The sequence below is a fragment of the Penicillium argentinense genome (assembly GCF_028826775.1).
Source record: "Penicillium argentinense strain IBT 30761 chromosome Unknown utg000005l_segment0_segment0, whole genome shotgun sequence".
Classification (NCBI taxonomy): Eukaryota; Fungi; Ascomycota; class Eurotiomycetes; order Eurotiales; family Aspergillaceae; genus Penicillium; species Penicillium argentinense.
In genome coordinates, this window is record NW_026622664.1 from 5781597 (window position 1) to 5808976 (window position 27380).

The 27380-nt window shown below is 51.5% G+C and overlaps 12 protein-coding genes across 12 annotated transcripts; 4 read left to right on the forward strand and 8 right to left on the reverse strand.

Annotated features, from left to right (window-relative positions):
- Positions 1 to 481: 481 nt before the first annotated feature.
- rok1 (RNA-dependent ATPase ROK1) lies at positions 482 to 2704 on the forward strand (the record flags this gene model as incomplete). Its single annotated transcript, XM_056619459.1, has 1 exon — positions 482 to 2704. One exon carries the CDS (start codon positions 482 to 484, stop codon positions 2702 to 2704), a length of 2223 nt encoding a protein of 740 aa, XP_056475618.1.
- Positions 2705 to 2787: 83 nt separating this feature from the next.
- N7532_006967 (uncharacterized protein) lies at positions 2788 to 3583 on the reverse strand (the record flags this gene model as incomplete). The annotated part of the gene is made up of 2 exons (XM_056619460.1): positions 2788 to 3303; positions 3452 to 3583. The coding sequence occupies 2 exons, from the start codon at positions 3581 to 3583 to the stop codon at positions 2788 to 2790; spliced, it is 648 nt and encodes a 215-aa protein (XP_056475619.1).
- Positions 3584 to 4130: 547 nt separating this feature from the next.
- Positions 4131 to 5334, reverse strand: N7532_006968 (S-adenosylmethionine-dependent methyltransferase; the record flags this gene model as incomplete). The annotated part of the gene is made up of 3 exons (XM_056619461.1): positions 4131 to 4879; positions 4943 to 5200; positions 5301 to 5334. 3 exons carry the CDS (start codon positions 5332 to 5334, stop codon positions 4131 to 4133), a joined length of 1041 nt encoding a protein of 346 aa, XP_056475620.1.
- Positions 5335 to 5798: 464 nt separating this feature from the next.
- Positions 5799 to 6630, reverse strand: N7532_006969 (ESCRT-I subunit protein VPS28; the record flags this gene model as incomplete). The annotated part of the gene is made up of 3 exons (XM_056619462.1): positions 5799 to 6203; positions 6255 to 6491; positions 6541 to 6630. 3 exons carry the CDS (start codon positions 6628 to 6630, stop codon positions 5799 to 5801), a joined length of 732 nt encoding a protein of 243 aa, XP_056475621.1.
- Positions 6631 to 6846: 216 nt separating this feature from the next.
- N7532_006970 (mRNA-binding ribosome synthesis protein NOC2) lies at positions 6847 to 9159 on the forward strand (the record flags this gene model as incomplete). Its single annotated transcript, XM_056619463.1, has 1 exon — positions 6847 to 9159. One exon carries the CDS (start codon positions 6847 to 6849, stop codon positions 9157 to 9159), a length of 2313 nt encoding a protein of 770 aa, XP_056475622.1.
- A 252-nt stretch (positions 9160 to 9411) lies between these two features.
- N7532_006971 (uncharacterized protein) lies at positions 9412 to 11157 on the reverse strand (the record flags this gene model as incomplete). The annotated part of the gene is made up of 1 exon (XM_056619464.1): positions 9412 to 11157. The coding sequence occupies one exon, from the start codon at positions 11155 to 11157 to the stop codon at positions 9412 to 9414; it is 1746 nt and encodes a 581-aa protein (XP_056475623.1).
- A 1275-nt stretch (positions 11158 to 12432) lies between these two features.
- Positions 12433 to 13854, reverse strand: N7532_006972 (NAD(P)/FAD-dependent oxidoreductase; the record flags this gene model as incomplete). The annotated part of the gene is made up of 1 exon (XM_056619465.1): positions 12433 to 13854. The coding sequence occupies one exon, from the start codon at positions 13852 to 13854 to the stop codon at positions 12433 to 12435; it is 1422 nt and encodes a 473-aa protein (XP_056475624.1).
- A 2125-nt stretch (positions 13855 to 15979) lies between these two features.
- Positions 15980 to 17388, forward strand: N7532_006973 (uncharacterized protein; the record flags this gene model as incomplete). Its single annotated transcript, XM_056619466.1, has 3 exons — positions 15980 to 16222; positions 16308 to 17198; positions 17245 to 17388. 3 exons carry the CDS (start codon positions 15980 to 15982, stop codon positions 17386 to 17388), a joined length of 1278 nt encoding a protein of 425 aa, XP_056475625.1.
- A 181-nt stretch (positions 17389 to 17569) lies between these two features.
- Positions 17570 to 19729, reverse strand: N7532_006974 (molybdopterin cofactor biosynthetic protein; the record flags this gene model as incomplete). Its single annotated transcript, XM_056619467.1, has 2 exons — positions 17570 to 18282; positions 18460 to 19729. 2 exons carry the CDS (start codon positions 19727 to 19729, stop codon positions 17570 to 17572), a joined length of 1983 nt encoding a protein of 660 aa, XP_056475626.1.
- A 2242-nt stretch (positions 19730 to 21971) lies between these two features.
- N7532_006975 (ABC-F family ATP-binding cassette domain-containing protein) lies at positions 21972 to 24504 on the reverse strand (the record flags this gene model as incomplete). The annotated part of the gene is given in 9 exon segments (XM_056619468.1): positions 21972 to 22161; positions 22175 to 22338; positions 22394 to 23488; positions 23538 to 23637; positions 23698 to 23890; positions 23942 to 23972; positions 23991 to 24130; positions 24184 to 24376; positions 24427 to 24504. The coding sequence occupies 9 exon segments, from the start codon at positions 24502 to 24504 to the stop codon at positions 21972 to 21974; spliced, it is 2184 nt and encodes a 727-aa protein (XP_056475627.1).
- Positions 24505 to 25324: 820 nt separating this feature from the next.
- N7532_006976 (uncharacterized protein) lies at positions 25325 to 26092 on the forward strand (the record flags this gene model as incomplete). The annotated part of the gene is made up of 1 exon (XM_056619469.1): positions 25325 to 26092. The coding sequence occupies one exon, from the start codon at positions 25325 to 25327 to the stop codon at positions 26090 to 26092; it is 768 nt and encodes a 255-aa protein (XP_056475628.1).
- Positions 26093 to 26149: 57 nt separating this feature from the next.
- N7532_006977 (gelsolin family protein) lies at positions 26150 to 27334 on the reverse strand (the record flags this gene model as incomplete). Its single annotated transcript, XM_056619470.1, has 1 exon — positions 26150 to 27334. The coding sequence occupies one exon, from the start codon at positions 27332 to 27334 to the stop codon at positions 26150 to 26152; it is 1185 nt and encodes a 394-aa protein (XP_056475629.1).
- Between the last annotated feature and the right edge of the window lie 46 nt (positions 27335 to 27380).

The window sequence follows — 27380 nt, forward strand, 5'->3', positions numbered from 1 at the left end:
ACCCTTTCGTTTGTTTCCATTTCCCCCGCGTTTGTACTCTGTATGATAGACGATGGAATATAAACTGTTGTCTGAGATAGAAATCATTTGCAACTTTGATAGTTCCATTTCAAGCCTTTTTGTCTATTGTAAAACCTATGCACGTACGGTACCTGCCTGTTTTATAACTAGTAGTGGTACTCGATAACCCCAGTTGAAAACTCTCCCACCACCAACACCGCCATGACGGACAACGAGATCGGGGGAATCTTTTTGGTGCTAATTCTTCTCGGCCTCTACCTTTGCCTGGCCTTCACACCGATCAGCCTGGCGTTCCTGGCATGCACTTTGGTGTATGTGGTGTACCGGCTGAGGTACCGCAGTCGCTGGTGATCCCAGCTGCAATGCTGATTGGGCCATGCGGGCTCGCAGTGGGGCGCTCTTTTTTTTCCCTTGCGACAAAATATCGACGGCTCCCAACTTCATCGAGCATATCACCACAATGGATGCATTCCGATTGCTGACTAGGTCGACAAAATTCAAGTCGGTGACCAAGCCGGCCGCAGAGCCTGCTGCGCGTCTGCCCTCTGCGGGCACAGCGGCCATTCCGCAGCTTTTCCGGACCGCCGAGGCCGACAAGCTCGAGTCGAAGCATGGCAAGAAAAGAAAGCGTGTGCCTGCGACAGAAGAAGATGACGGTGCAAATGCAGCCGATCTGGACTTTTTCCATTCCACCAAGCGCGCCGCTGCGTCTTCAACTGGTGTACCCGCGGCGAAAGATGATCAGGACCAAGCATCTGGTCAACGCGATGAATCTGAATCTGAATCTGATGATGCTATGGATGAGGTGGAACGCCGGACGATCTTGAACTCACACAAGATCAAGGTCTCTGACCTGCGCGATCTGGATGAGATCCAGCCTCCGGCTCCGGCCAAGGAATCTAAGAAGAAAAAGAAGAAGTCTAAGAAGGAAGAAGCTCCTGCGCTGAGCAAGAAAGAGCAGAAACGTGCTCGTCGCATGTATCCACAACCGTTGCTTTCATTCAAGGAGCTGCGGACACGATACAAAATCTCTGGACGACTTGCAAATAACGTTGCGGAACAAGGGTTTGCGATGCCTACAGAGGTGCAGCTGGGAACCCTTCCTCTTTTGCTGGGAAATTCGCCCGGAACAAACTCCAACACCCTTTCCGAGCCGGATTTGCTCGTTGTCGCTCCTACGGGCAGCGGAAAGACGCTCTCATTTTTGATTCCTACGATCAATAAGATCATTCGACACCACCATTCGAACACTGAAGAGCACGGGGTCTTGTCTGTAGTCGTGGTGCCTACCAAGGAACTCGCCAGCCAGATTGTAAACGAAGGCCGGAAACTCGTGGCAGGCACTGGCGTCAAAATCACTCTGATGAGAAAGGGTATGCGAGTGGTGGATCGAGAAGGCGAAGCCGAAGTCGATGCCTTGAATGAAGACAGTGATGCATCTGGATCAGAAGAGGAAGAGGACGAGGATGCAAGCAAGCCCCAAAAGGACGAAAACAAAACACCAGTCACCAAGAGCGATATCCTGGTCACCACACCTCTCCAACTTGTCAATTCGCTGTCTTCGAATCAAACAAGACCCGTGGCGAACATGCCATTGGTACGAAGCTTGATTCTTGATGAAGCAGATGTTCTCTTGGATCCTCTATTTCGAGAGCAAACTCTCGATATCTGGCGCTCATGTGTGCACCCCGACTTACGTGTGAGCCTCTGGTCTGCTACGATGGGCTCGAACATCGAGGAGCTCACTCGCTCGACGATCAAAGAGCGATTGGAGAGAATTGGACAGACCAGCAACACACTACACCCATTGGTTCGTCTAGTTGTCGGACTGAAGGACTCCGCTGTGCCCAACATCGATCACCGTCTGGTCTACGCAGCAACTGAGCAGGGTAAATTGCTTGGTCTTCGCCAGCTGCTGCACCCAACCGCGGCCGCAGCTTCCGATGTCCGTCTCCGACCTCCATTCCTCATCTTTACTCAGACTATCCCCCGTGCCATCGCCCTCCACTCCGAATTGAAATACGATATCCCCGCCGAAGCAGGCGGATCCTCCCGCATTGCAGTGCTGCACTCCGATCTATCCGACAACCAGCGTTCCGATATCATGCGCGACTTCCGCAAAGGAGAGATCTGGATTCTTGTCACCACGGACGCGCTGTCTCGTGGTCTAGATATCAAGGGCCTCAACGGAATCGTCAACTATGATATCCCTAACTCAGCTGCTATCTATGTTCACCGAGCTGGACGAACAGGTCGCGCGGGTCGCGAGGGCGGTGTCGCAGTTACTTTCTACACCAAGGAAGATATTCCCTACGTGAAAAGCATCGCCAACGTCATCGATGCCAGTGAGAAACTCCGCGGCGCAGATGGCGACAAGTCAATCCAAAAATGGCTCCTCGAGTCCCTGCCTGATCTCAGCAAGAAGGATAAAAAGGAGCTCAAGAAGCATGGTGTCAAGGCACGCCAGATCTCGAAGCACATTGGCGGCAAGGATGGAAAGGACAAGGAGCAGGAAGAGAGAGAGAACCGACGGGCCCGAATTAGTACGAAGAGTGGATTCGAGCGTCGCATGGAGAACCGCAAGAGAGGCGCTATTGCCGCGAGTCGCAATCGGAAGGCGACTGCAGCCGCCGAGGCCGTGGCGGACAGTGACGAGGGTAGTTGGGATGGATTCAACGATTAGGCATTCTGTACAAATAAGGCTCCTCAGAGTTAGGTATAAATAACTCGTAATCATCAAAACATGGCGCATATCTCATAAACTCGTTACTTTTGTTCACTTCCCCCGGCCTGACCTTGACCTTGGCCTTGACCTTGGCTTTGGCTTTGGCTCTGGCTCGGAGGCGGGGGCGGCTCTTCCACAACCTTCCTCATAAGCGTAACAGGCACAAAGGCATTATCCAACATCTCCCTCTCCTCCAAAACCCGCGCAAGCTCGTCCCCCTCCCGATCAAAGTATAAAGCCCACTGCCCCTCTTCCTCTTCCACTGCGAAGAATGCATTCTTCTCCTCGAGCAGAATGACCTTTTCGTCTTCCGTCCAATCCCATGGTCCCACGATGTGAGTCACGCTTTGTGTCCGATTGCCATATTTCAGCTCGTACGTGTCTTTATCCGCGTATATCCAATTTAGCAGTGGGGGGTTCGCCGAGACGTACGTTGGTAGACCCAGGCCGCGCTCGAGGTGTTTTGTCTCGTCGGGTTCGGGGTATTCGATGTAGAATGCTAAAGCCGTGAAGGAGGGGATGGATCGATCTGAGGGGTTGAGGAAATCTAGGTAGACCTATACATTGCGTCTGCGTGTTAATGTTGATTCCTATAACAACGATGGGTGTTTTGCAGAATTCCACAGGCATATCTACCTTTTCATTTCGAACTACCACCCGCCTCCCATGTAAATCGCGATCATCATCCGTGTCTCCTTCGCATACAGACTCGATGTTGAACTTGACCATCCGCCGCGCATCTTCCTTGCGTTGGTTCGATTTGCGCTGCTCACTGACGCCGAATGAAACGCCCGTGACGGTGGGGATGGAGGTAAGGGTTAAGAGACCGATAACCATGGTGTAAATCTGAAGGGTCCCGTAGATATATGTGCAATCTAGCGAGTGATTTGGTGGTGTCGTGCGCTGTATTCAGGTATGTCGCGACTAGAAATTGTTCATATTCATGGACGCCGCTGGCTGTTCATTCAGCCGGTACGCGGGTTGATATCGATCTCGCGCGAATCCCGGGCTCGGTTCATGGGGTTTTCTTTGATAGAAATGCTGTCAAACGCAACCTTGGGAAGTCACACGGAAAAAAGAGATTAAAGATGGGATGGTGGCTTGAGTCTTTTAAGTCGCGACCAACCGACGTCATGGCCCCACGTGATGGTCGTGCGACAGCCCTCAGGCTCAGCGCTCGACCTCATTTTCTCATCGCCACCTTACATTTGTTGTCTGGAATATCCTCTAATGCAAATGTATTCGGATCAAAACATCTAAATGGATGGGCCATGCGTTTATGTCTAGGCGCCCGATCTATCATGTATCATCTATTCGTGATTTCATATCGATCTCGTCGCTGTCACGAGGGCATTGGACGACAGCTGGACATCACTGCCAGTGGTCATACTTTCTCGCTCCATCCCCAAACAGACCACCAGCATTTCACAGCCAGTGCGTCGCCGCTCGCACTCTCCCAGTCGTCATAGCCGACTTCCTCGCCTTCTTCGACGACTGCCAGTCCGAGATCTGTCATTCGTTGCCGGAACTCCTGTACCTGGGGTATGTATGCATCGCGAAGGGGCATTTCTACAACTACACGTGCATCCAAGCCACGGCTGAGCCAGGGGTTGATCGTGTCGACGAGTAGTTTCGGGTGGAGGGGCGAATAGAGCGGGTCGGCTGCGAGGATGACATCGAAACGCTCCTCCGCGGTGGGCAATGGGTTTGGCGTGATGGACCAATCCAACACACCGGTCGTCACCGTCGCCTCGGTCTTGTTCATCAGTTCGACGTTCAAGGCAGCGTTGTGGGCGAGGTTGGGCACGATCTCGGGCAGATCTGTCAGGTGAATGGTGGCCGCTTTGCCCTTCAAAGAGGCAAAAGACAAACCAACAAGTCCGGTTCCAGACCCGAGCTCTAATGCCCGAAGCGGCTTGCCGGTGTTTGCGGTCGAAGGCTCGGTCGAACCTGACGGGACGAGTTCCGGCGGGGATTCGAGGAGTTTGTGCAGTCGGCGGGAGAGAAGATAAGAAGACACCCAAGTCTTCATACCCAGGTTATCCGATGTGAGAGAAGGCTCGTGCAAGGTGAGTGTGTAATCTTCTCCGGAGGATGTGGGGATATTGAAGATGCGCGACATGGCCGGCATGGCTTATACAGCGGGCGTCTTGTCAGTAAACCACACAAGACTGCATGGGAACAAACAGTTCTTACCCGTCCGACCAGACCGCTCGCTGAGACGAGCAGAGGCTGCATCCCAAACCGCCTCCCGCAATTCCTCCGTGTCCAGCCATGACAGTGGGCTGGAGATGATGGAGGTGAGATACCGAGTCACTCCCGCCGGCTGCACCGCCGGTCCCTTAACAACGTCGGCGCTGGTACCGAATGTTCGCGGCTGCAGAGTCAACAAGGCCAGCGCCTTGAGCAGTTCAGTGCCCGAGGGCTTCTTGTAGATCTGGGGCAAGTCGAGCACTGTGGCAGGCCGATGGCTTATCAGTTCCACTATCTTAGTGCACCAGATATTGGTCTGCTGGTAGAGTGTAGAGTGTAGTGAACATTGTATTGTACGTACCGTGCAGTGGCTCGTCAAAAGTAGTACCGATCATGACGGGTGGGTAGGATCTCGCAATGCTGGGGAAGCAGCTCGCATCCCCTTTGGGGTTTTTTTTATCGGAGCGGCAAAGGCGCAGCCTGTCGGCGAAGCGGCGAGCCGCCACGCAAAGAAAAATCCCAATCGGGAAAGGCGTGTGCCGGTTCCGCGGCTCGCCCTCGCCGCCCGAAAATCGAGGCCGCAAGGCACGATGGAGAAAACAAGAGGACCAATAAATTATGAGAACAATCGGATCAGACTAGAGTGAGTTGGGAGTCTATTACTTGTATGCATGGAAAATATATACACGCCGTACCCTAGTACGTAGAATGTATATCGATCAGTGTACTGCTTTCAAGGCACTTGGGGCATTACTGTCTGTGAAAGGGGATGGTACTGCTCTGAATAGAAGTGTTGTATTCATGTTGGGTATCTATCATCATTCGTGAAACCTAAAGACTCCAGCTCGGCTCATGAATCCTAATTAAGGGTCGCTTTGAAGCCCTGGTAGGCTTGTTCAATATCAAAGGCCAGCTCGCGGGCCTGTTCCTCGCTCAGTTCCTCCGTCGCCCGCATTTGGTTCAGCGCAATCAGCCATTGAATTATCTTTCCACGGTTCTCGAATTCTCCATCCGTGACTTTGTTAACCGACTGAATTACCTCGGAAAGAAGTGGGTGTAGCGCATCCTTCGACACCATGTTCAGCTTCAATGCGTCGAGGAAAGTAATGAAATTCTCTGTGGCGGCCAGGATGAGACTGCCCGACGCGCCACCGGGTCCCGAGCCACCTGCAGCATTGCTGGCTACAGGCGCGCCATGCGAGGCTTGTTCGACGGTCGCAGGAAGGCCAATACGGAGTCGCTCGGTCGCTCGGGGACATTCCAGCTATCACCAATGTGAGATACAATCGAGGAGAACGTCCGAAGAGATACATACGCCCCAGCTTCGCTTGAAAGTTTCCAAATCAACGAATGCTTGCACCACAGACTCGTCACCCAGACTGGACTTGTATTGCTTGAGCAGCCGCGTGCATGTCTCTGTGTATTCCGTCTCAGTTACCACGTCTTTGATGTAGGCCTTTTCGAGTCCATCGAGTGTGATGATAATGCTGTAGATTTCGGCGAGAGATTCGTAGAGGTCGCGCTCTCCGGAGCTAGAGACCAGCTTGACTTCCTAGTGTGTCTGTCAGCAAAGGCCCCGCGTTTCCGGCCACCGTACATACCTCGTCGAGATTGATCGAAGCCGACGGGGCAGGATTGGGAGTGTAGCTGTAGGGAGTCGGCGCATAGGAGAGAGGGCGCTGGGAATGCATTGTCACGCAGCACCACGGCTAGCAAGTACTGCAATGGTTGAGATGCGTGGACCCGAGCTGCCAGTGCATAGTGGAGGAGGGCGGAGGACTGATTGCTTATCGGCAGCTCCAAGGCGGTCGCGGAGGCGGACCCGCTGATCTGCCCCGAGCCCAAATTTTTTTTCTCGTCGAAACTGCAAGACCGCTTGCAATCGCAGTTTTACACCAGTATTCACAATGGTGGGCTCGGCGAAAAAGTCGACCAAAAAGTTCGAGAAGAAGCACCTCAAGGACATTCTTGAGCGTCGCAAAGAACACGCCAAGGTCAAGCAGCGCCACCAGCAAAATGAGAAGCGCAAGGAGCGCAGTGCCAGCCGCCGCGCCGCCGAAGACGATGCCACCGAAGAACCGGACGAAGAGCAGACCAAGAAGCAAAATGCCTACGCCGAGATGAATGTCGATGACTTCTTTGCTGGCGGATTCGAAATCCCCACTGACGAGAAGGCCAGCAAGAAGGATGTTGCTTCGAAGACTGGCAAACGCAAGCGCACTGCAGAGCAGGCGCAGGATGAACAGGCCTCCGAGGCTAGCGACAATGACGACGACGACGCCAGCAGTGCCGGTGGATTCGACGAGCACAAGAACCAGCTTGAGGCATTGAAAGAGAAGGACCCTGAGTTCTACAAGTACCTGAAGGAGAACGATGCCGACCTGCTCGACTTCGGCAACCACGGTGATATGGAGGAGATTGACGAGCTCAGTGAAGGCGAGCCGGTCGAGGAGGGTCCTGCCAAGAAGAAAAAGAAGAAGGGCAAGCAGCAAGAGGAAGAGGAGGAGGAAGTGGATAACACATTGACAATCCCTATGATCAAGAAATGGGAGTCCTTGATGATCGAGCAATACTCGATCCGTGCCATGCGCCAGACCGTCCTCGCTTTCCGTGCTGCCGCTCTCGTCAACGAGGTCGAGGCCGAAGACCAAAAGTACTCGATCAAGAGTCCCGATGTCTATCACCAGGTGCTCGTCACATCGCTGAGTGTCGTTCCTAAGGTTCTCTCACACCATCTCCCCGTCAAGGAAACGGCTGGCGGCAAGATTAAGGTGTCTATGGACTCGAAGAAGTTCAAGACTCTCACTCCTTTGATCAAGTCGTATACTTCCTCCGTTCACCAGCTGCTGGTTAATCTCTCCGATGCCTCAACCCTCAAAATGACTCTTTCGGCTATGGAGCCTATGCTGCCATACCTTCTCCAGTTCCGCAAGGTCCTGAAGACCCTGATCAAGACCGTTGTTGGAATCTGGTCCGATGTGTCTACTGCAGATGCCATCCGCATCACTGCTTTCATTCTCCTGCGTCGCCTTATGATTGTCGGTGACGCTGGTATCAAGGAGACCGTGTTGAAGGCTACCTACGAGGGCGTAGTCAAGGGCAGTCGCAACACCACTGTCCACACCCTGGCTGGTGTGAACTTGATGAAGAACTCGGCCGCTGAGATCTGGGGCATTGACCAGAACGTCTCATACACCACTGGATTCTCATTCATCCGTCAATTGGCTATGCACCTGCGCAAGAGCATCACCAACACCTCCAAGGAGTCCTACAAGACCATCTACAACTGGCAATACGTCCACTCTCTGGACTTCTGGTCGCGTGTGCTCTCCCAGCACTGTGATGGCCTCGTCGAGGCCCAGGCCGGCAAGCAGTCCGCTCTGCGGCCACTAATTTACCCTGTGGTCCAAATTACCCTGGGTGCGATGCGCCTCATTCCGACCGCGCAGTACTTCCCCCTGCGCTTCCAAATGACCCGGGCTCTTCTGCGTATCTCTCGCGCAACCGGTACCTACATCCCGCTTGGATCTTCCCTGCTTGAAGTTCTCAACTCTGCCGAGATGCGCAAGGCCCCCAAGTCCAGCACCCTCCGCCCCCTCGACTTCAACACCGCTATCCGCGCCCCAAAATCCTATCTTCGCTCGCGTACCTACCACGACGGCGTCGGCGAGCAGGTCGCCGAACTTCTTTCCGAGTTCTTTGTCCTGTGGTGCAAGCACATCGCTTTCCCCGAGCTGTCTGTTCCCGTTGTTGTTGCCCTGAAGCGCTGGTTGAAGCAGGTTTCTGCCCGTTCCGGTGGTAACAAGAACGCCAAGATTAACCAGATGATTCTGTTGCTTGTGCAGAAGGTTGAAGCCAACTCTCGTTGGATCGAGGAGCGACGTCTGAACGTGAACTATACCCCCCGCAACCGCACCGAGGTTGAGTCTTTCCTCAAGGGTGTGGAGTGGGAGACTACCCCGCTTGGTGCGTTCGTCAAGACTCAGCGAAAACTGAGAGAGGAGCGCGCTTCTATTCTCGAGGAGGGTCGTCGCGAAGAGGAGAAGAGGCGAGAAGAGATGAAGAAGGGTGGTGATCAGGACGAATTGATGAACGACTTTGGCAGTGATGATGATAGTGAGGGTGAGGGCGAGGAGGAGATGGAGAGCGAAGATGAAAATGAGCTCGAGCTCGAGGGCGAGAGCGAGGACGAGGACGAGGGCGAGATGGAGGAGGAGTAGATTTTTTAATCACTTGTATATTCATGTGTTCCATACCTACCAGGTCGCATTAAAAGAATTTGGCGTTTTTCAGGCAAGCTTTTCCTCGTATTATCTCCTAAGTTGTTTGAAAATGATAGACATGAATCTAGTAAGGATAAGCTAAAATCAAGTGCTTCGTATGCTATGCAATATTCTATCTCTATAGTCGTCGACACGTGTGAAACGTAACCATCTCTAGCAAAAGCAAGAAACAAGGGTGTCGTATATAAGCTAAACAGATCCAACAGGCATCCTATCCTGTCCCCAGGCCCTGGTCTGTTCCCTCCTCATCGCAGCATCTTCCTCCTCCGCCCAGGCCAACGACTCACTAGGCAACATAACTGCCTTATCAATAGCAACAGGGAGACCACGATGGCGTCCGCGCAACGCAACAGTCGCAAGAATCAATTTGCTGATTGTATGCCAGGCCCCGCAGAACGAGTAGTTCTTGCCTGAGTACCCGATACTCACTCCGACACAGCCGTACGCGGAGACAACCTCGAACATAATATTGAAGGTTGCAAATGCCACCGGTTGATCTTGGTAATGGTCTGACTCTGCGATCGCAATGAAGAGCACGGCCAGTGCGATCCACCAGATGTCGTGGCTTAGCTGTGAGCGTAGTTGCTGGTGAACGAAGTAACCGCGAGAGGTCTCGTTGAGGGTAGGACGACCGAGGTGGTGTCGGATGAGATCCATGAGGACGTTGCTGCGGCATGTATTTGCCGGCTCGTCGGTTTTGTCGTTGGCGTAGATTCCCAGAGAGCGCTCTTCATAGACGTTTGTGTTGCGTATGGTGACCAACACTGGAAATGCGGAGACGTACATCATGAGGACGTACAAAACCAATAGACCCTGCCGGAGATCGGCAATCGTAACGACGTAGAAACCACCGGCGCGGACGGCAAGTGCCTGAAACAGTCCATCTAGGACTCGGTACTCAGATGGCAGAGCCTCGATCTCTTTGTTTCCAACTGAAAGCAGTTCAAAGCCGGCCCAGTCGATGCCGTTGAGGATGATAATTGTGCCGAGGAGGTACCACGTATGTCGGGCCGGAAACAAGTTGGTATAGACCCTTCGTGGGTGCTCCAGAATGAAGTCCAATGTGAGTCTCCAGGATTTCCAGGCTGGTCCATTCGGTAGCACCATCCGCATGACCCAGACGATGAAACGCAGGAAGCACGGGTAAAGCGTATTTCCAGCAAGAATAAGCATGCCAAGTGTAAGGAGAGGATAAGCGTTCAGTTGTAATGCAGTCATGTTCTTATCTAGAAGAGACATGCCGCTATTCACAAAAGCCGAGACAGCGAAAAAAGCGCCAGTCCAGAATGGCGACAATCCATTGGAACGAGTGACCTCAGGATGGTTTGCTTCCAGCCATCCGCCGACACCGATGATGCCGAGAAGAAGGAACATGACAAAGTAGAGGGAGACGATGACCGAAAGAAAGGAGACGGCCTTGTACTCGACGCCGCCGAGTTCTTCTCGTTCGGCAGATGTTAAGCCGTGGAATTGGGAGTTTCGAGAGATCTTTCCCTTCAAAGAGAAGTATTTCTGCGTGCCACGAATGATACCCTTGAATCTGAAACTTGTTGGTTCGGCATACAGAGGCATGGGGTTGGCATCGCGTGGGTGGTTGTGCAGATCAGGACGGGCTCCGACGCCAGCCATAGGGAAGAGCTGGTGACGATGGTGTCGAGTGTAAATATCTGCTACCGTGATCTGATCGTCGTCTAGCCATTGCACCTCATCGTGGGAAGACGGTTCCGCTGGAGTTCTGTGCACATCGACAGTGGTCGTTTTATCTTTTAAATGGGGTGTGTCGATTGGTAATTGCTGAGTGTTGCTGGGAGAGCAGGCGTCTGATGAAATATCTGGAGTGCCCGTCTGCAATTCCAATGTAGAAGCGCGACGAGATGCCTCGCGTTCATCGGAGATGCCTTTCAGCTTGGCCTCGAATGCTCGTTTGCGAACCATTAGAACGGTACTAGAAACCAGGATGGCCGAGCCCAGGATGAGCAGGATGAACAGAATGACCTGCTGGAATGTATTCAAAGTGGACAGGTCCACCTGGACGATGTTAGACAGGGGTGCTAAATATTGCAAGCAACGAAATAACATACCGTGTTCAGGCCAGCACCAGTCATAGCACTCACACACATAAAGATCGCATCGACATACGCAACGCTCTTCCACGGCGTCGAGCTCAGATAGAAAATGATACTGCTAACCAGACACGTCAAAATGAAATAGACATAATGCAGTGTCAGGAAATTAGCCGGAGGGAGCACGGCAATGAAAAACCGGCCCATCGGCCCTCGCCAGCCGCGAGCTGCTAAGAATTAGCATGAGCACATTTGAAATGATGGTCTCCCATCACTCCTCTGAATCGAGTGCAGACATACGGATGAGCAATGCGTGGATTCTCATTTCGACTGCAAGGTGCAGGAACAAGAACAATGCAACTGTTCGAGTCACTACTCCCAGCCTCGCGCGACGCGACGTGAGATGTGAGAATATAGGGGCAAATCGATGGACGTTTTAGTTGTGTTCCAGTTAGTTCAACGCCTTTCCGCGGGAGACGTCGCGGTTGACGGACGCTCAACCACTAAGGGCCCCGAGCAAACTGGATCGAGGTGGAGAGGCAGAGAATGCAAGTCATGCTTTCTCGTGAGGGGAATATCCAAGCTTCTCGACGCGGTCAGGTGAAATGTGAGCTTGTCGGCCTCTTTTTGCTGAAATTTTCAAGGACCAACAGCTGACCCACTTTTGGTGCCGGTGCTGGATCTTAGGGCCGAGGAAGTCGATAAATTTAGAAAGTAGACTAGAAAAATAGAGCAGCTGTTGGTCATCACGAAGAAAAAAGCTGAAGGCGTCACGAGAAACAAAGACAAGGAAAAACGGTGAGCCGGAGAATTTGAGGCCATATGCTTGGCGGGTCTTAGTTTATTTAAATTAGTGTGAAGACGAAGGACATTCCTCAACAGGCTGCCACTGTTGACAACTCATACAATGGTTCCATATCGTAGACTCGGATATGATCCAAGGATACTTGGTGAGCTGTGTTTATGTTTGTCTCTGTTGCTAACTTTCTAAAGTGGTCCCGTTGATGAGGTAGTATACATGTCACTGGGAACCGTTTACTCCAAATGGCTCAACCTCGGATACTAGTATAGCGCATAGCTTAGGCCTCCAGAATACCAATGCGGGGCTATACTTGCGCTGAAAATGCATGGTGGGGCTTTTACGCCCTCACATTCTGGATTTCTGTACATGAATTGGATATCCTCCGACATCGAGAGACCTTTGCAAGCCACGAATCCTCTCTTCTGTGACCAGCATCGATCGAGGGAAATCCTGACTGGGTCTCTCCCCCAGAATCATCGCAGCGACATTCTGCGACGTACGGAACGCCTTGATCATGCCAGTAGCGTGGTAAGCGCCACAAACCCATTGGTGCTTGCGCCCTGCAAATGGCAAACGACCTGCAAATGGCACTCCGTCTTGGGTGAAAGCCACGATGCCGGACCATGCGCGATCAATGTGCGATGATGAGCCGGCGGGAGCAGAGGCCAACGTCTCCTCCGCAAATCCCCGCAGGTGCTGCATCGGCTGGATATCTGTCTGGCTATCGTCCGAGGTTGCCTTTCGTCCAGTGCATGCTCGTCCGACGACGAGACCGCCGTCTCCCCGTTGAATCAGATAGTCGTAGTCCTTCTCTCCATATCGGAGCCAAAGGGAGTATTTGCTATCCAGTTTGAAGGGAGATTTGCTAGCGACACTGGCACTTTCATCGTTTGAAACGGCGCCAAAATGGACCACATTGACTCTAACAGGCGAAACAAAAGGCCGGAGCTCGGGTAGCAGATGGCCGATCCAGGCATTCTGAGCATGGACTACATGCCTCGCACGAATATCGCCACGGTTGGTTCGAACGATAGCATATTCAAAGGTATCCTCATCCGAGATTGACGTGACCGTGGTGTTGGTTTGGACATTGAGCTTTTGTTTATCAATCAGCTGGCCCAAGACGCCGGTAATCCATTTGTAGGGCCACACAGACGCAGAGGGAACACTGATAACACCGACGCATCGTGATGAAAGCTTCATCTCCTGCTGTATGTAGGCAGGGTCTGTGTAGACCTTGTGCTTTTCTGCCAGCCGCGGAATATGAGCACACATCTCATCAAGAGCTTTGATCGCACGCTCAAAACTTGGCTTGTCGTAATAGGCTTCGAGGCCATTTGTCAGAACGAGATCAGCATCGATGCCATCCTCTTTCATCGTGCGGTGCATAGCCTCCAGGTGGCTGTCCTCGAACAGAGAGATTCGAATGGCTTCTTCGATTCCAAAGATACTTTTCCTCTCCGACCACATGGCGAACGTCATGGTCTTGATATGGCCGCCATTCCGGCCAGTAGCGCCTGCACAGAGCTGCCTTGAATCCACAAGAACGACGTTCGGACTTGAATCTTTTGTCAGTGTCCGAGCCAATGTCATGCCCGAGACACCCGAGCCGATAATCAGGACATCAACGACATCTGCTGGCCAGATGGACTGGTGGTTGGCATGACGATGGGGCGAGATATGCCAATAGGGTGACGTGTAGTTGGGAAGTGGGGTCTGGGGGTCGACAACCCCGGGCTCGTAGATGCCCTCTGGAGATCCAGACATTCTGCAAGGGTCGAAGGCAGTCGGAATGAAGTAGGCAAGTTTTCAAGCACTAGAGCGTCGTCTGAAATTGCTGAATCGTTCGGAAGAAGAAAGCGAAAGAAATTATCATGCTGCTTCTTGCCCAGATTTATACCGTGGTTGAGAGGAACCCGCGACGGTGCTCTCACTTGGGCTTCCCAACTGGGAGTCCGTTGCGGGGGATGATCAGGGGCCATCGCAATTCGCTATGCGGGCGTGACCATATGTAAGCTATTTATTTGTCTTTGATCCAATTGCCGCTCTGGCTAGATAAGACATAGACCGACTGGGCTGAGTCGGAAGCCAACCGGATCATTGAGGATGAAAATGGGAGAAGGGTGACAGCGTTCATACCCCACCTTGCGACTCCCCGCGTTGACGCGACCCAATTCGGAAGACCCATTGATAGTGACCGCCGAGAAAGTACGTGACTTGCAAAATTATTACTCTTCTCTAGATCTTCCATTTGATACAGGCTTTCGACAGCTAAAATGGCACTGCAGCAGCTCTTAGATAAATCGATGTTTGTCTCTAAAAAACGCTTTGGATTCAATCTCTTTACTTCCAACTTTGAAAGCTCTCCTGCCCTCCTGACTGAATTTCTCCGACACTCTGACTGTCAAGATACAGAATGAACCCTGATGAATCAACCGATTGAGATCTTCGGAGACGTGAAGATACTAAGCGGTACCTTTTTGAATCTAAATAACATTTACTTTTGGCCCATACTATCACAATTAGCTACTCTAACCTCTAATGAAGCCCGAGGCTCCTGGATCAAGGCATCTATGCTTCATTCTAGCTGGTCCAACGCTATTTTCAGTTCCTCGTCCGAAAATCATACCGAGGTGCATAAAATAGGAATGGCTGTAGATAAAATTGCAATTGCTAACAATCCTAATTCTCCCGAAAATGGGATACCCCGATATCGAGTCATTCAACCATGGTCATTACCTAGATACTCATTGGGCGTGAAACGTTACGGAGCAAGGGGCTGCTGTCGACGCTAGATGACGTGGGATCGTCCGAACATACCTGGCATGAACATCATCTAGAACATGGTTTGGACCCTTGTATGCAGTTTCTGCAGATGACTTACCAAGAGATGGACACAAAAGCGGATCGCCTGCGTCGTTGGCTCGTTGCATGCAGCCAATGTTGCGATACTTGTGATATGTCATAAATCCGTTATGCAATGACCGAGTAGGACCGAGGCTGCGAAACTGGCAAGAAAGATAACATGTAAATTAATAAGCACATTATTTATCTGGCTCTTACTCCAGAACCATATACTTGGTGTTATGTTATGAAGTGAAGACATTGAGCCTTTTGTCTCCGTTTGAGGGTCTATTTTTAGCAATGACGTAGCAGTATGCGAGCCTAAGGTGCGATTTCAAATAAGTATCATATAGATCTGTAGAAAATTGCCCGGCTATTGGTGCATACAATATGTAAATTTACCCTTCATCTAATAGTAAGTAGGGATATGAGACGAAACTTTGTTTGTATCGAAGAATGTACCAGTCACCAGTCGAGTATGCATGGAAGCGGGTAGTGGATACAAATGCTCGGGCAGTGCATCCCAACCCTGCATGAATGATGAATTCATATACTAAGTGGTTGGGAAGATGCGGTGAGCATGTGAGATAAACAGATCCCTCGTCATCGATAAAAATCTCTAGGGTATGTTCTTTCAGCAGCAGAAGCTAGTCAGCTGGGAAAAGCTGAAGACGCAAGACCACCAAAGCCAAGTGTATTGTTCTGTGTTAATCGAGGGCAAAGGAAGCTGCTAGATATCAATGCAAAACAACGTTTGTGGACTGTGAGGTGCTAGTAGCTAGAGTAAAAGAGGCTGAGAATGCCAAAGGGCCCCCCTATCTCACTTGCAAGGTCTACGTAAGCGAGACCCATGATCATACATGGTACATGGGAAATAGGGCTTTTCCCTACTGCCTCCTGCAAAGTCTCTGAGCTATAAATGGTGTACACCGAGCCTGATTTTGCCATATCACGCCATTCTGTCAAATCGTAAAGCCATTGCATCCCCAGCTCATTGGTAGCCCAATGGCAAAAGGTGCCTTGAAAGAATTCTAGAAGCTTTGCGGATATGTCAGACAAGCCAATCTTTGTGGTTGCTCACCCCCGGGCTTGCTCCACAGCGTTTGAGCGCATATTCATGACTCAACATGATACTATCCACTGTTTCCATGAGCCATTTAGTGATGCCTTCTATTGTGGCCCGGAACGACTTTCTTCCATTCGATATCCAGATGAAAAGTCTCGGATTGAGAGTGGTTTCAGCCAAACCACCTATGCATCGGTTCTGGAGGAGATTAAAAAAGCGTCTGAGGTACGAAAGCCCCAGAGCACTTTGTGCTTGTCCGCCCTTGCAGATGCAGCACATAGCTCGGGACGGCTGCTCACCATTTCAACAGGGAAAACGGGTGTTCATCAAGGAGCTCGACTATTACATCTGCGTGCCTGACGGAAAGGCTACCGCCATCGCCCCATCCTTAGAAGGTACTGCACGAAGCACCACCAATGGGGCTGCAAATGGCATTACCAATGGTACCGTGAATGGTCATGCTGCGACAAACAGCTCTCTCAATGGCGTTGCAAATGGAGCGACAAATGGAGCGACATATGGCACTGCTAATGGAGCCACGAATGGTACCGCCAACAGAGACACAAATGGAATCACCAACGGAGCAACAAATGGAACCACGAATGGCCACACAAACGGCGTGGTGAAGAGCTGTGTCCACTGCTGCCCTTCAAACGGACACACAGAAACCAACGGCGATTCCCACCAGAACGCCTACCAAACCTCCGCCGAGCCCGGAAACCCAACCGTCATCCCCCTCGCAATCCAAAAAATGTTCCACTTCGCCTTCCTCATCCGTGATCCGCACTATAGCATTCCATCCGCCTACCGATGCACCATCCCGCCGCTGCGCGAGATGACAGATATCTGTTTCGACCCTCTCAAGGCTGGATACAGCGAGCTTCGTCAGCATTTCGATTATCTCCGGAAAGAAGGTCTTGTCGGTCCACGTGTGGCGACGAGACCGGATCTGGGTGTGGATGGGGAAATCGCGAAGGAAGGTGCTGGTCATGAGATCTGTGTTATTGATGCAGATGAGCTGCTTGATGCGCCGGAGGCGATGATCGAGGAATTTTGTAAGAGTGTGGGTTTGAAATATGATCCTGGGATGCTGCGGTGGGATCGGGAGATCGATCATGCGGTGGCTAGTGATAAGTTTGAGAAATGGCGCGGATACCACGAAGATGCGCTTCAATCGGCTGGGCTGAAAGCGAGGCCTCAGGTGAGTTTGTAACATTACAGGGTTGTGAGACATGCTGACGAGCAAGAAGCGTGCAACGAAAACAAGGGAGGAATTCGATGCCGACTGGCGGGCGAAGTATGGCGAGGAAGCGGCGGCGTTGATCCGGCAGACGGTCGATCAGAATATGCCTCACTATTTGTATCTCAAAGAGTTTGCTATGCGTGTTTAGCTCGCTTTTGCTATGCGGTTGCGTCGTCGTTGTTGCTTTATTTAGAGATTCATGCTGCTTTAGAATTTAGACATTCTCGATATTGTACACGGTGCCGACAATCGTGATATCGAATTCAATAACGCACTTTATAGAAATTCGCAGGAAAGGTGTTGATTATGAGTTGGTTGTTAGTGTACATTTATTCCTCTCGCACCCAATGCCCACTTTTTCCACCCTGCTTCTCCAACAATCGCACACCGCCAATGACCATCCCCTTGTCCACGGCTTTCAGCATATCATACACAGTCAAAGCTGCACCAGTGGTAGCGGTCATCGCCTCCATCTCGACTCCGGTCCTCCCAAAGCAACTGACAGTCGAGACAATCTGCATAGAGCCGTAGTCGTCCGCCTTTTTTGAAGCAGGCTCGACTAGCTCAACCGTAACCTCAACACCTGTGATGCCAATTCCTGGATGACAAAGTGGGACCAAATCCGGGGTGCGCTTTGCAGCCATGATCCCTGCTATCCGGGCAACACCGTAGACGTCGCCTTTGTGCGTGCCTTGACCTTTCCGTAAAAGTTCCCAAGGCCTGGAGTTGGAAAAGGCGACTTGGCAGGCAGCTGTTGCTTTTCGTGCAGTTTCGGGTTTCTCTGTGATCTGGGTCATGTGGACGGTTTGTGCGGGTGTGAGATGGGGGAGGTCGTGGTCGGAGGCTGTAGGAAGAGAGTGTGATTTGTGGTTCTCGTCATCGGTGGAAGATTTGTTGCTTGCAGCACGTCTGGTGTGGTAGAGGCGAGCCTGCGGAGAGCCGGGAATAGATGGGAGTAGATGAGATGGGATTCTCGACCATGGTGAAGAAGCCGTGGACATCATGCCGACTCCATGTCGAGGTTCTAGACCTGGTTTACGATCTATCCCGTAGTGGTCATCAGCAAGGAATATCAGACACAGAATCAATCAATTCATAAGTACATGGTATCAAATATTTCATTGTCGGCCAGGAACCCCGCCTCATGATGAACATATAAAAAAGATCATGTCGTAAATCGTTCCAAATCATTAAGAGAAGAAAGATGGGGCCTACCCACCGATGAGAATCATAGGCCGGTTCTTCATATTCTCCAATTGACCCATGCCGGCGTGTTTTGCCTTCTTGCGCTTCACGGCCATACCAATGACGTCGAGGATTTCGCGCTCGCGTTCATTGATCAGGCCACCCTCATCACTGAGCCGAGCCGCAGATTGTACAGTCTCCAATAGCTGGAGTTCCTTCAGCGCATCTTCATCAATGGGCTCACCGTTATTTTCCCGGCGGATGATATCTCGCAATGAAACCTCAGAATTTCCGAAAAGACAGACCTTCAGGTTCCCGTCACTGGTAATGCGTAATCGGTTGCAGGTCCCGCAGAAATTGTGCGTCATGCTGGTGATGAAACCGATCTGACCCACAAAGCCGGGAACTTTATAGGTCTTGCTGGTATCGTTCTTGTGGTCGGCCACCTTCTCCAAGTCTGGGTATTTCTCCCGGATGACGGCCAGCATTTCTTGGTAGGGGAACATCTTGCCCTGGTTCCACTTGTTCCCATCAAAGGGCATATACTCGATAAAGCGCACCTCGATCGGCTTCTCGCGACCCATCTCGACAAATTGGATGATCTCGCGGTCATTCATGCCCCGCATGACGACGCAGTTGATCTTCAACTTGATCCCCGCACCGACCTTGTTCATTTCCAGAATCCGGTCGATGCTCTTCATGACCGCCTCGAAGCCCTTCCGTCGTGTCATAATCTGATACTGGAATGGGTCCAGGGTGTCCAGACTGAGATTGACTCCTGTCAAGCCTGCCTCCACCATGGGGTCCAACTTGCGATGGAGCGAGATCCCGTTGGTGGTCAGACAAAGCTCCCGCAGTCCGTCTCGACGCAGCTTGCCAATATCCTGCATCAAGGGAACGATGTCTTTCCGTACTGTCGGCTCTCCGCCCGTCAGTCGAATCTTAGAGACGCCCTGCGAGACGAAAAGCGAGGACAAGTACACGATCTCGGGGGAGGTGAGCAACCGCGGCTGTGGCGAGAGTTCGATTCCTTCTTCGGGCATGCAGTAGAGACAGCGCAAGTTGCACCGCTCGGTGACACTGATACGCAGGTAGTCATGCTGGCGGTTGAAGGTGTCGGTCAGGAACTCAGAGAAGGGTTTGGCAGACTTCAGCGCCTTGCGGCGGGAAGTGGCGTTCGCGTGCGGAGGAATAATCTCGGTCGCGGGCGCGGGCGCTGGGGACGATGTGGTGCTCTGCAATCGAGTATGGGGGAACAGCCCCGCAGCAAATCGGGACCGCCGAAGGACTTCTTTGCGCAGCATACTGGGTATCTGGTTAAGGGAGCGAATGGGGCATGGCGGAATGTAAGATGGTTTTATAGCAGGCCAAGCGAGGTCGAAGTGGAGTGGAAGTGCTTATCGCGTGGACTTCCCCAGTTGCGCATTAGTCATGGCTTCAGTCGGTCGTCTCCGCGGCGGTCGAGTCACGGGACTCGTCCGACAGTCATAGTATTTGTAAATACTAATAAAAGTAGGCAGTAACAAATAGTGATATACAATTGACTTTAGATAGCATAGATGAGGAAAAGCGTCAGAAAGGCCCATACAACGAGAAATGGATAACTATCAAATGGATCGGCGTCTGATCGATCCATCACCCCAAGGCAAGGATTCCAGAAGCAGGAACCATGGGCCGATTACGTGACGATACTCGTCTGTTGATACAAATTTATCAAGATTGTTTTCTGTTGGTGTGGTCTTCTGCTCGAGTGTCTCTGTTGTTCCGCTGACCTTCCTTACTAACAGGCCAGAGAGGTACTTCATCAACTTCGCATTCTCAAACCCCCCAGAGAAAGTCCGAGCTCGCTTACACGTAGTATCAGGTCCCAACATACTTACAAATGGCCGAATCAATCAGTGGGAAGGGGGTATCCTTCTTTCACACAACAATAATGATCCAGATATGAGCTTCATGCATAGCGATTTTACACCGTCCAACTGTATTGTTGACAACGACACAATTGTGGGGCTTATTGACTGGGAAATGGCAGGGTACTTTGGTTGGAAAACCGCAGGGAGAGGTTCACCATCGGATCAGATCTCCACAACGAGAACATTTCGCGAATGCCAATTTTAGGGGAGGATCAGCATCATGATATTATGTTCTGGAATGATCTATATGATGAGGATTTATAAGAGAAATAGGCGAAGAGTTTCGCGTATTATCATGAAAGTTTAGACTTTGAACTATTCTAAAGGACTTGACATTTCTCCTCCAGGACAGATATACGGTGGTAGGATCCCTGAGTATGCCGAGGTTTAGTTGATAAAATAGTAGCGTTCAAGTAGTTGCTTAAGTGCCCTGACTATACCCTGGGTCAGCAGGCCTATGAAGGAATTTGTTGGTGACTCAGGGATACCAGTTTATTTGGGAAAGTTCGGGTATCCGTTCTTCTCGCCTTACGTGGTAAATAATGTCGTAGGCCGACATTCGTATATGGGCTCGCATTCTCGAACCACTGTCTAATTCTGGCCAATCAACTCATCTGAGCGCTAGGGCCCGCTCTAGTCCCACACGCAGTAAGATTGATATCTTTGACCTGGCTCGAGGTTTTGACACAAAGGATAAAGATTGGGTTGAGATGCTTCTATTTATTTCATAGTTCAGATACTGTCGGTATATATCCTCCTGTCAGAACAAACTAACGGTGACCCACTGCTAGCGACCGACGGATAACATCCCTTGCTTGGTGTACGCATTCTTGCGCTAGGCTGCGGCCCTGGTGTTGTGACCGCCGAAGGCCGGTGTGTGGGATCTAGGGGTGTTTTCCAACTAGACTGAGAAAAAACATCTATCTACATGAATCAATTGACTTTTGCTTTGGAAGCATACACACTGTCCACTTAACTGTGTACACAGTACCTAGCTGGTGATACCAACAGATACGGCTAGTTGATCGCTGTCACAAATGCCGCTCGGGCCAGTACGAAGCCTTCACAAAGAGGAGGATCGAGCGGAGGGCCGGGATCTCCTGAGAGGTTTTAAGGAGATTGATGAAGATGGCTCCACGGAAGCTTACGAGTACGGCCCGACTGAGAATGAAGAACATGGCTTCGTGAACAGTGATCACTATGGATCTACGGGGAATGATGGCTATGCATTCACGGAGAATGATGATCACGGCTTCTTAGAGACTGATGAATATGGCCTCACGGAGAATGATGGCTATGACTATGGTGATGACTATGGCCCTGGAGAATGGTGAATATGGCTTCACGGAGAATGGTTGACGTCGCTAAGGATGATACTATTTACTATTGCCAAAAGGAGACTCAATGGCCGAGGAGATTGCTATTCATGGCGAGCTATTGCTACGGCCAAGAGAATCGATCGCCGATGAAACTGCTACCCATTGGGAATATTACTACAACCAGGAGAACCAATCACCGACGATGACGCTAATAATTATGGACTATTGAGGGAGCCAGGAGAGCAATATTAGTCAATATTCTACTCCCGAGTTCAATAGGAATGACATCCAATATACTGCTAGACCCCCAATCCTCATTGAAGCATCTTCTGCACCCGCTTCACCAAGCTCTTCTCAAACTGCTCTACCCCATTCTGCTGCTCACTCATCTTCCCCGCTTTCAAAACATAAACCGAGCGACGGCGAGTAGTCGACTCATCTGCTTCTTCCTCCTCCAACCCCTCAAACTCTTCATCCAGTTTGTGCTCCATATCTCGCTTGCTCCTCGATCACAGACCGGACTAGGAATCGGTCGTGGGAAACGAGAAGAATGGCGCCATTGAATGAAGATAGCGCTGTAGCTAGGGCAGTAACGGTGTGGAAATCCAGGTGGGTTGTGATTTCATCGAGGATGAGGAGTTGGGGTGCGTTCCAGACGATGCGAGCTAAGGCGAGACGGACCTGACAGTTTCGTTAGTACGGTACATCATAGGCGTTCATGAGGAGGGTAACTTACCAATTGACCACCAGACAGCTTGTTCACTGGTACATCAGAAGCAATTCGTCCCGCAAGGCCCATTGATGAAAGCAGCCCGCGGAGAGCACCTTCGTTCAGGGTTCCTTCTACCTCTGCCATCAACAATCCTAACGCAGTCAGGGAAGGCTCATTCTTTCCACGCTCTTGTAGCTCCTCGACCGAATGTTGGCCATAGTAGCCTACCTTCAGTCGTGGGTGAGTGATAACCTTGCCCTTGGAAGGAATATTACTCCCCGTCAAGACACGAACCAAAGTGGACTTTCCAGACCCATTCAGGCCCATGATACCGACACGATCGCCGATATGCATGACAAGATTCACATCGTCAAGAATCACCCTGTCATTTTTCTTATACTGAAAGGTAATTCCCTCCAGGGAAACCAACGGACCCGGAAATCGCAGCTCTGTTGCATCAGGCAGACTCATCGTTGCGCCTTTCTCATCCTGCGGGACTTCGATTTCGGCCCGGGCAGTCAAATGGTAGCCGACCAGATCGCGATTCAGCTTGAATCGACCGCCATTTGCGCTAACCTGCAAACCCATCCGGTCATCGACTTTCTTCTGCCGAGACTTGGCCTGTCGAAGCTTATTCTCGTCGCCGGTCTTCTTGCCGATTTTCATATTTTCGCGGATACTCGCTTCCAGATGCGAGATCTGTCTTTCCTGAGCCTCTTTCATGCGTCCCCAGTACAGCTTCTGCTCTTCAAAGTTCTGTTCGTAGGCGGCGAGGTTTCCCTTGAAGTAGTTCAGCTTTTGGTCGCGGAGGACCACGATCTCTTCGCAGACGGAGTTGACGAAATCGCGGTCGTGCGAGACGAGGATAATGGTGGTTTGAGATGACTCGCTGAATTGTTGGAGGTAGTTCTCTAGCCAGACTACGCCCAGAAGGTCGAGGAAGTTGGTTGGTTCGTCGAGAATCATGATGTCGGGGTTTTGGATAAGGACGCTTGCGAGCATGCATCGCATTCGCCAACCGCCTGACAATGTCGAGACTTTCTTTTCCAAGGCGTCCTCTTTGAAGCCGAGGCCGAGTAGGATGCGACGGGCTTCTTTCTCCGTGTCGGCTAGTTTCATCTATCAATCATTAGATTTGGACAATGAAGGGTCCATTGGGCGAACTCACATCTTCAAGCTGAGATTGAACAGCCTGCAGCATCTCAACCGCAGCCTGTGTATCAGACTGGACGGCATCGGCATCGATGTTTTCCTGATCCTGATCGAGCCTGTTTGCGAATGTCAGACAGTGTACAAATATGGGTATGAACATCATTCCGAGGACTCACAGTGCGAATGAGGACTCCAGGTTGGATTCTGCAGCCTTGAGATCTTTCCGCGCCTGCAGACCTCGGGCGCCACTCTTCAGACTAGCATTTTTCTGCGCCAGGAAGAGTTTCTTCTGTGCATGCTGATGTCTGATTTTGCGAATGGCTTGAACTGGTTGTAAGGGATCCTCCGATTCGAAGCTTTTCGAAAGGACTAGCAAAGAGTTAACCAACGTGATTCAGTACGGTTGTAGCAGTTTCTTACAATCTGCAGTACGGGCAGCCTCATTCCGAATCTCGTCGCTGCTCAATACCGATTCCAAGACACCCTTGTCCATGCTCAGCCCATCAGTGCCTCCGGCAGTATACTCTCCGTCCGTCTGTTGGAGGATAGTAATCCGAGTGGCGTGGGGAATACCGGGGATGAGTTTCTCGGCCATTGCCCGGAGCAGCGCTAGAACTGAATGTCAATATCTGAGAGAATTAGAAGCGATAGACAGATCGTACTCGATTTCCCTGTTCCATTGCGTCCTAGCAGACCATAGTGTATGCCCGCCTTGAGCCGAAGGTGGCCATCGGAGATCAGCTCTCGTCCTTGCGCCTTGGCCTTGGACTTTCCCTTTGCTTTCGTCTTGGATCCATCGTCGGTCGATCCAGGGGAGGAAGACGTCACAGTAATTCCGAGACCCTCCACATCTATCTGCATAAGGCGTCAAAATTGATCGCGCGATGCAGTATAGACTCGCTTACCTCGGCTGAAGGATTGTCATCGAGAAGATGGAATCGCGTTTGTTTGCAGGTCGCAAGAATCGTCGGGGCAGAGGTCATGACGATAGATTTCACATTGAGCGACTTGCATAGGCGCTGTAGGTTGTGCACTCAGTTGTGCTCAATAGATCTGTGCGGACTGCTCCCTTCATATAGCACTGGGCTCGTGCGGCAAGCCTCGGACTCAAGTCTGCATCGACAGCACGGCCAAGGCACTCGGTTCGCTTCTCGTGTTGAACACAGTCATCGATGAGCCACACTGGCTCCACTGATTCGTAGCTCACTCTTTCTCAAGTGCTAGCATGCGCAATGCATCGTCGCATTCTCAGGATTTCGGGGTCCCGAAGGGGTTTAGGTTGATGCCTAAGGCTGCAACTCCCATTTCCCATGGCGGCGACATCCGCCCGTTTTTATACATTTTCAACATGCAGAATTTCGGGGGAAAGTGGAGGCTGTGGCAAGTGGATGCACTTGTGATTTATATGGATCCATGGTTGTAGCTTCAGGATACCGAGCTCTGACTCATTTGACTTATGCCTGCACAAGCTTGCACATGGGCCTTCCTAAACGGGTGGGGACTAGAGTGTGACATCCCTAACACAATACCTGATGCCCATGGCTGTACCCAGGTAGAGCGAAATTCACACATTCTAACTTATGACAAAAACAGACATTGAATTATTCAGCTTGAGGCTCCAAGAGAGCAATATTGCCAATCACATGATTACTCATGATTTGAAATCTGCTTGCACCGCTGGATCGACCGACCTCTCGGACGGACGAAAAGTGCGGACGATGTGCGAATTTATCAATATCAAAAGGTATAAGTAGACATTAATTGCATCGAAATGTAGGAATCAGCCCAGCACAATCAATCAAAATGACATCCAATCGACTCGCCAACAAAAATATCCTCCTCATCGGCGGCACGTCCGGCATTGGCTTCGCCGTCGCCAAAGAAGCCCTAGCAGCCGGCGCCAACATTACCATCAGCTCATCTTCTCCAGAGAGAGTTGCCAACGCATTCGGCCGTTTGAAAGAGAGCAACCCAGACCGAGCATCTGCAATCCGCACCCATGTCGCCGACCTCAGCATCAAGGACCAGCTGGAAACGACAATCGAGTCCCTTCTCAAATTCACGGCGGAGATCGCTCCCGTCGACCATGTGGTTTTCACCGCTGGAAATGTCCCTCCTCTGGTCCCGCTTGCAGAAGCATCATTCGCTGACTTTGAGGTTTTCCTGGCGGTTCGATTCTTTGGAGCTATGGCGCTTGGCAAATATGCACCCAAGTACATGACCATCGGCAAGGAGTCGTCCATCACCTTGACAAGTGGGACTCAGGTACAGAAGCCGACTTTTTGGATGCCGCCTGCGGTTGGGGGTGCTGTCGAGGGTCTGATGAAAGGGTTAGCGGTGACGCTGGCGCCTGTGAGGGTTAATGCCGTCTCGCCTGGCCTGATCATGACGGAGTTGATTGATAGGATGCCGAATGAAATGAAGCAGTTTGTGCAAAAGGCTGAGGAGCAGTCGCTAACCAAAGATGTTGGCTATCCCGAGGACACGGCCGAGGCATATCTTTATCTGATGAAGGACTACTTTGCGACGGGGTCAATTGTAACCACCAATGGCGGCGTCTTTCTGGTGTAAAGGAGTGCAATAGTCCTTATATTCAGTTCGATTCGTTTCTATGTACATCAGTCATCCTTAGACCTCAATTTCCTTCAAGAATGCGGGGCTTTCGTAGCCTTCGACAACCTTGGCGATCGGAGTGTAGTGGGCATCGGAGCCATCCTGGGTCTCCTGGAGTCGACGAATGTACGCCTGAGCGACCTTGATCCACAAGGCCTTCTCACGCTCACTCGCTCCTTGGCCCTGCCAGACCCAGAGTCTACTGCCGATATCATAAAGGAAGACATCGTTGCCGTCGAGATCCGTCCGGCGGACCTTTTGCCCGTCTCTGACAAGTTCGAAGGTAAGCTGGCCCGACGCATCGCTAAGTCGGAAGAGCTTGCGCGAGGAAGGCTGGGTCTCCTCGGCTGTGCGCTTCTGGAATCGGCCCGGCCGCGGGGCCTGGAAGGTGGACTGGGTGACTTCCTTGCCACCTAGAAGGTCGACTACGATCTTCGATCGCGATTCGAGCTGAGACAGCACTTCGACGTCGATGTGCTTGGCCAATGTCATGTCATTCACCACCTGGGCAGCCTTGCCCTTCTCCATGGGGCTGCAGTTCTTGCCCTGCCACACCCAAATCTTCTCTCCTTTGTCAAGGACGAAGACGTCATTCTCGTCGAGACTCTCCCATGTCGGCTCCACTTCGTGCACGATAATCGAGCGACCAGCGCCGGGGTGCTTGAAAATGCGGAGGAGCATGGTGACCTCCTTGGAAGCTTCGGGCTCCACATGAGTAAATCCAGATCGCACACCACCCTTGCGGATCGAATAGTGTCGGAACAGCGAGAGGAATTCATCCGAGGGCTGCGCTTGAACTTCCCGGTGCTGGGTTGCAGCGCCATGCAGGAACTCGTCGAGCTCTACGGTCTTGTACGCAGCGGTCCCGGCCTCATCCTGTGTGGTCTTGCTGCCTAGCCAGAAGAAGATATCATGTCCCAGTTTGTCATTGTCGCCGACCTTCCACGAATGAAGCACGATGAAGCTGTCACCGTCGAAGAATTCGCCCGTCTTTTCCTTGGGCCACGGCACGACTTGGAATTCTTCGATTCGCCAGATGAAGAGGCCGGGTTCTGTTCCGATCTTGCCGTTGTTCCAGGCGGGTTCGGTTGCCGCGGAGTTGTATTTCACACGGTGGTCGAGGTCGGAGCCGATCAGCTCCACATTGCTGTCTTTGATGTCGTATTCTTTGGGGAGGACGAGTCCTTCGTGGGGGGGCATATTGTGTATTGTGGGAGGCAGATTCGAGAGAAATTGCAGAGTTGAG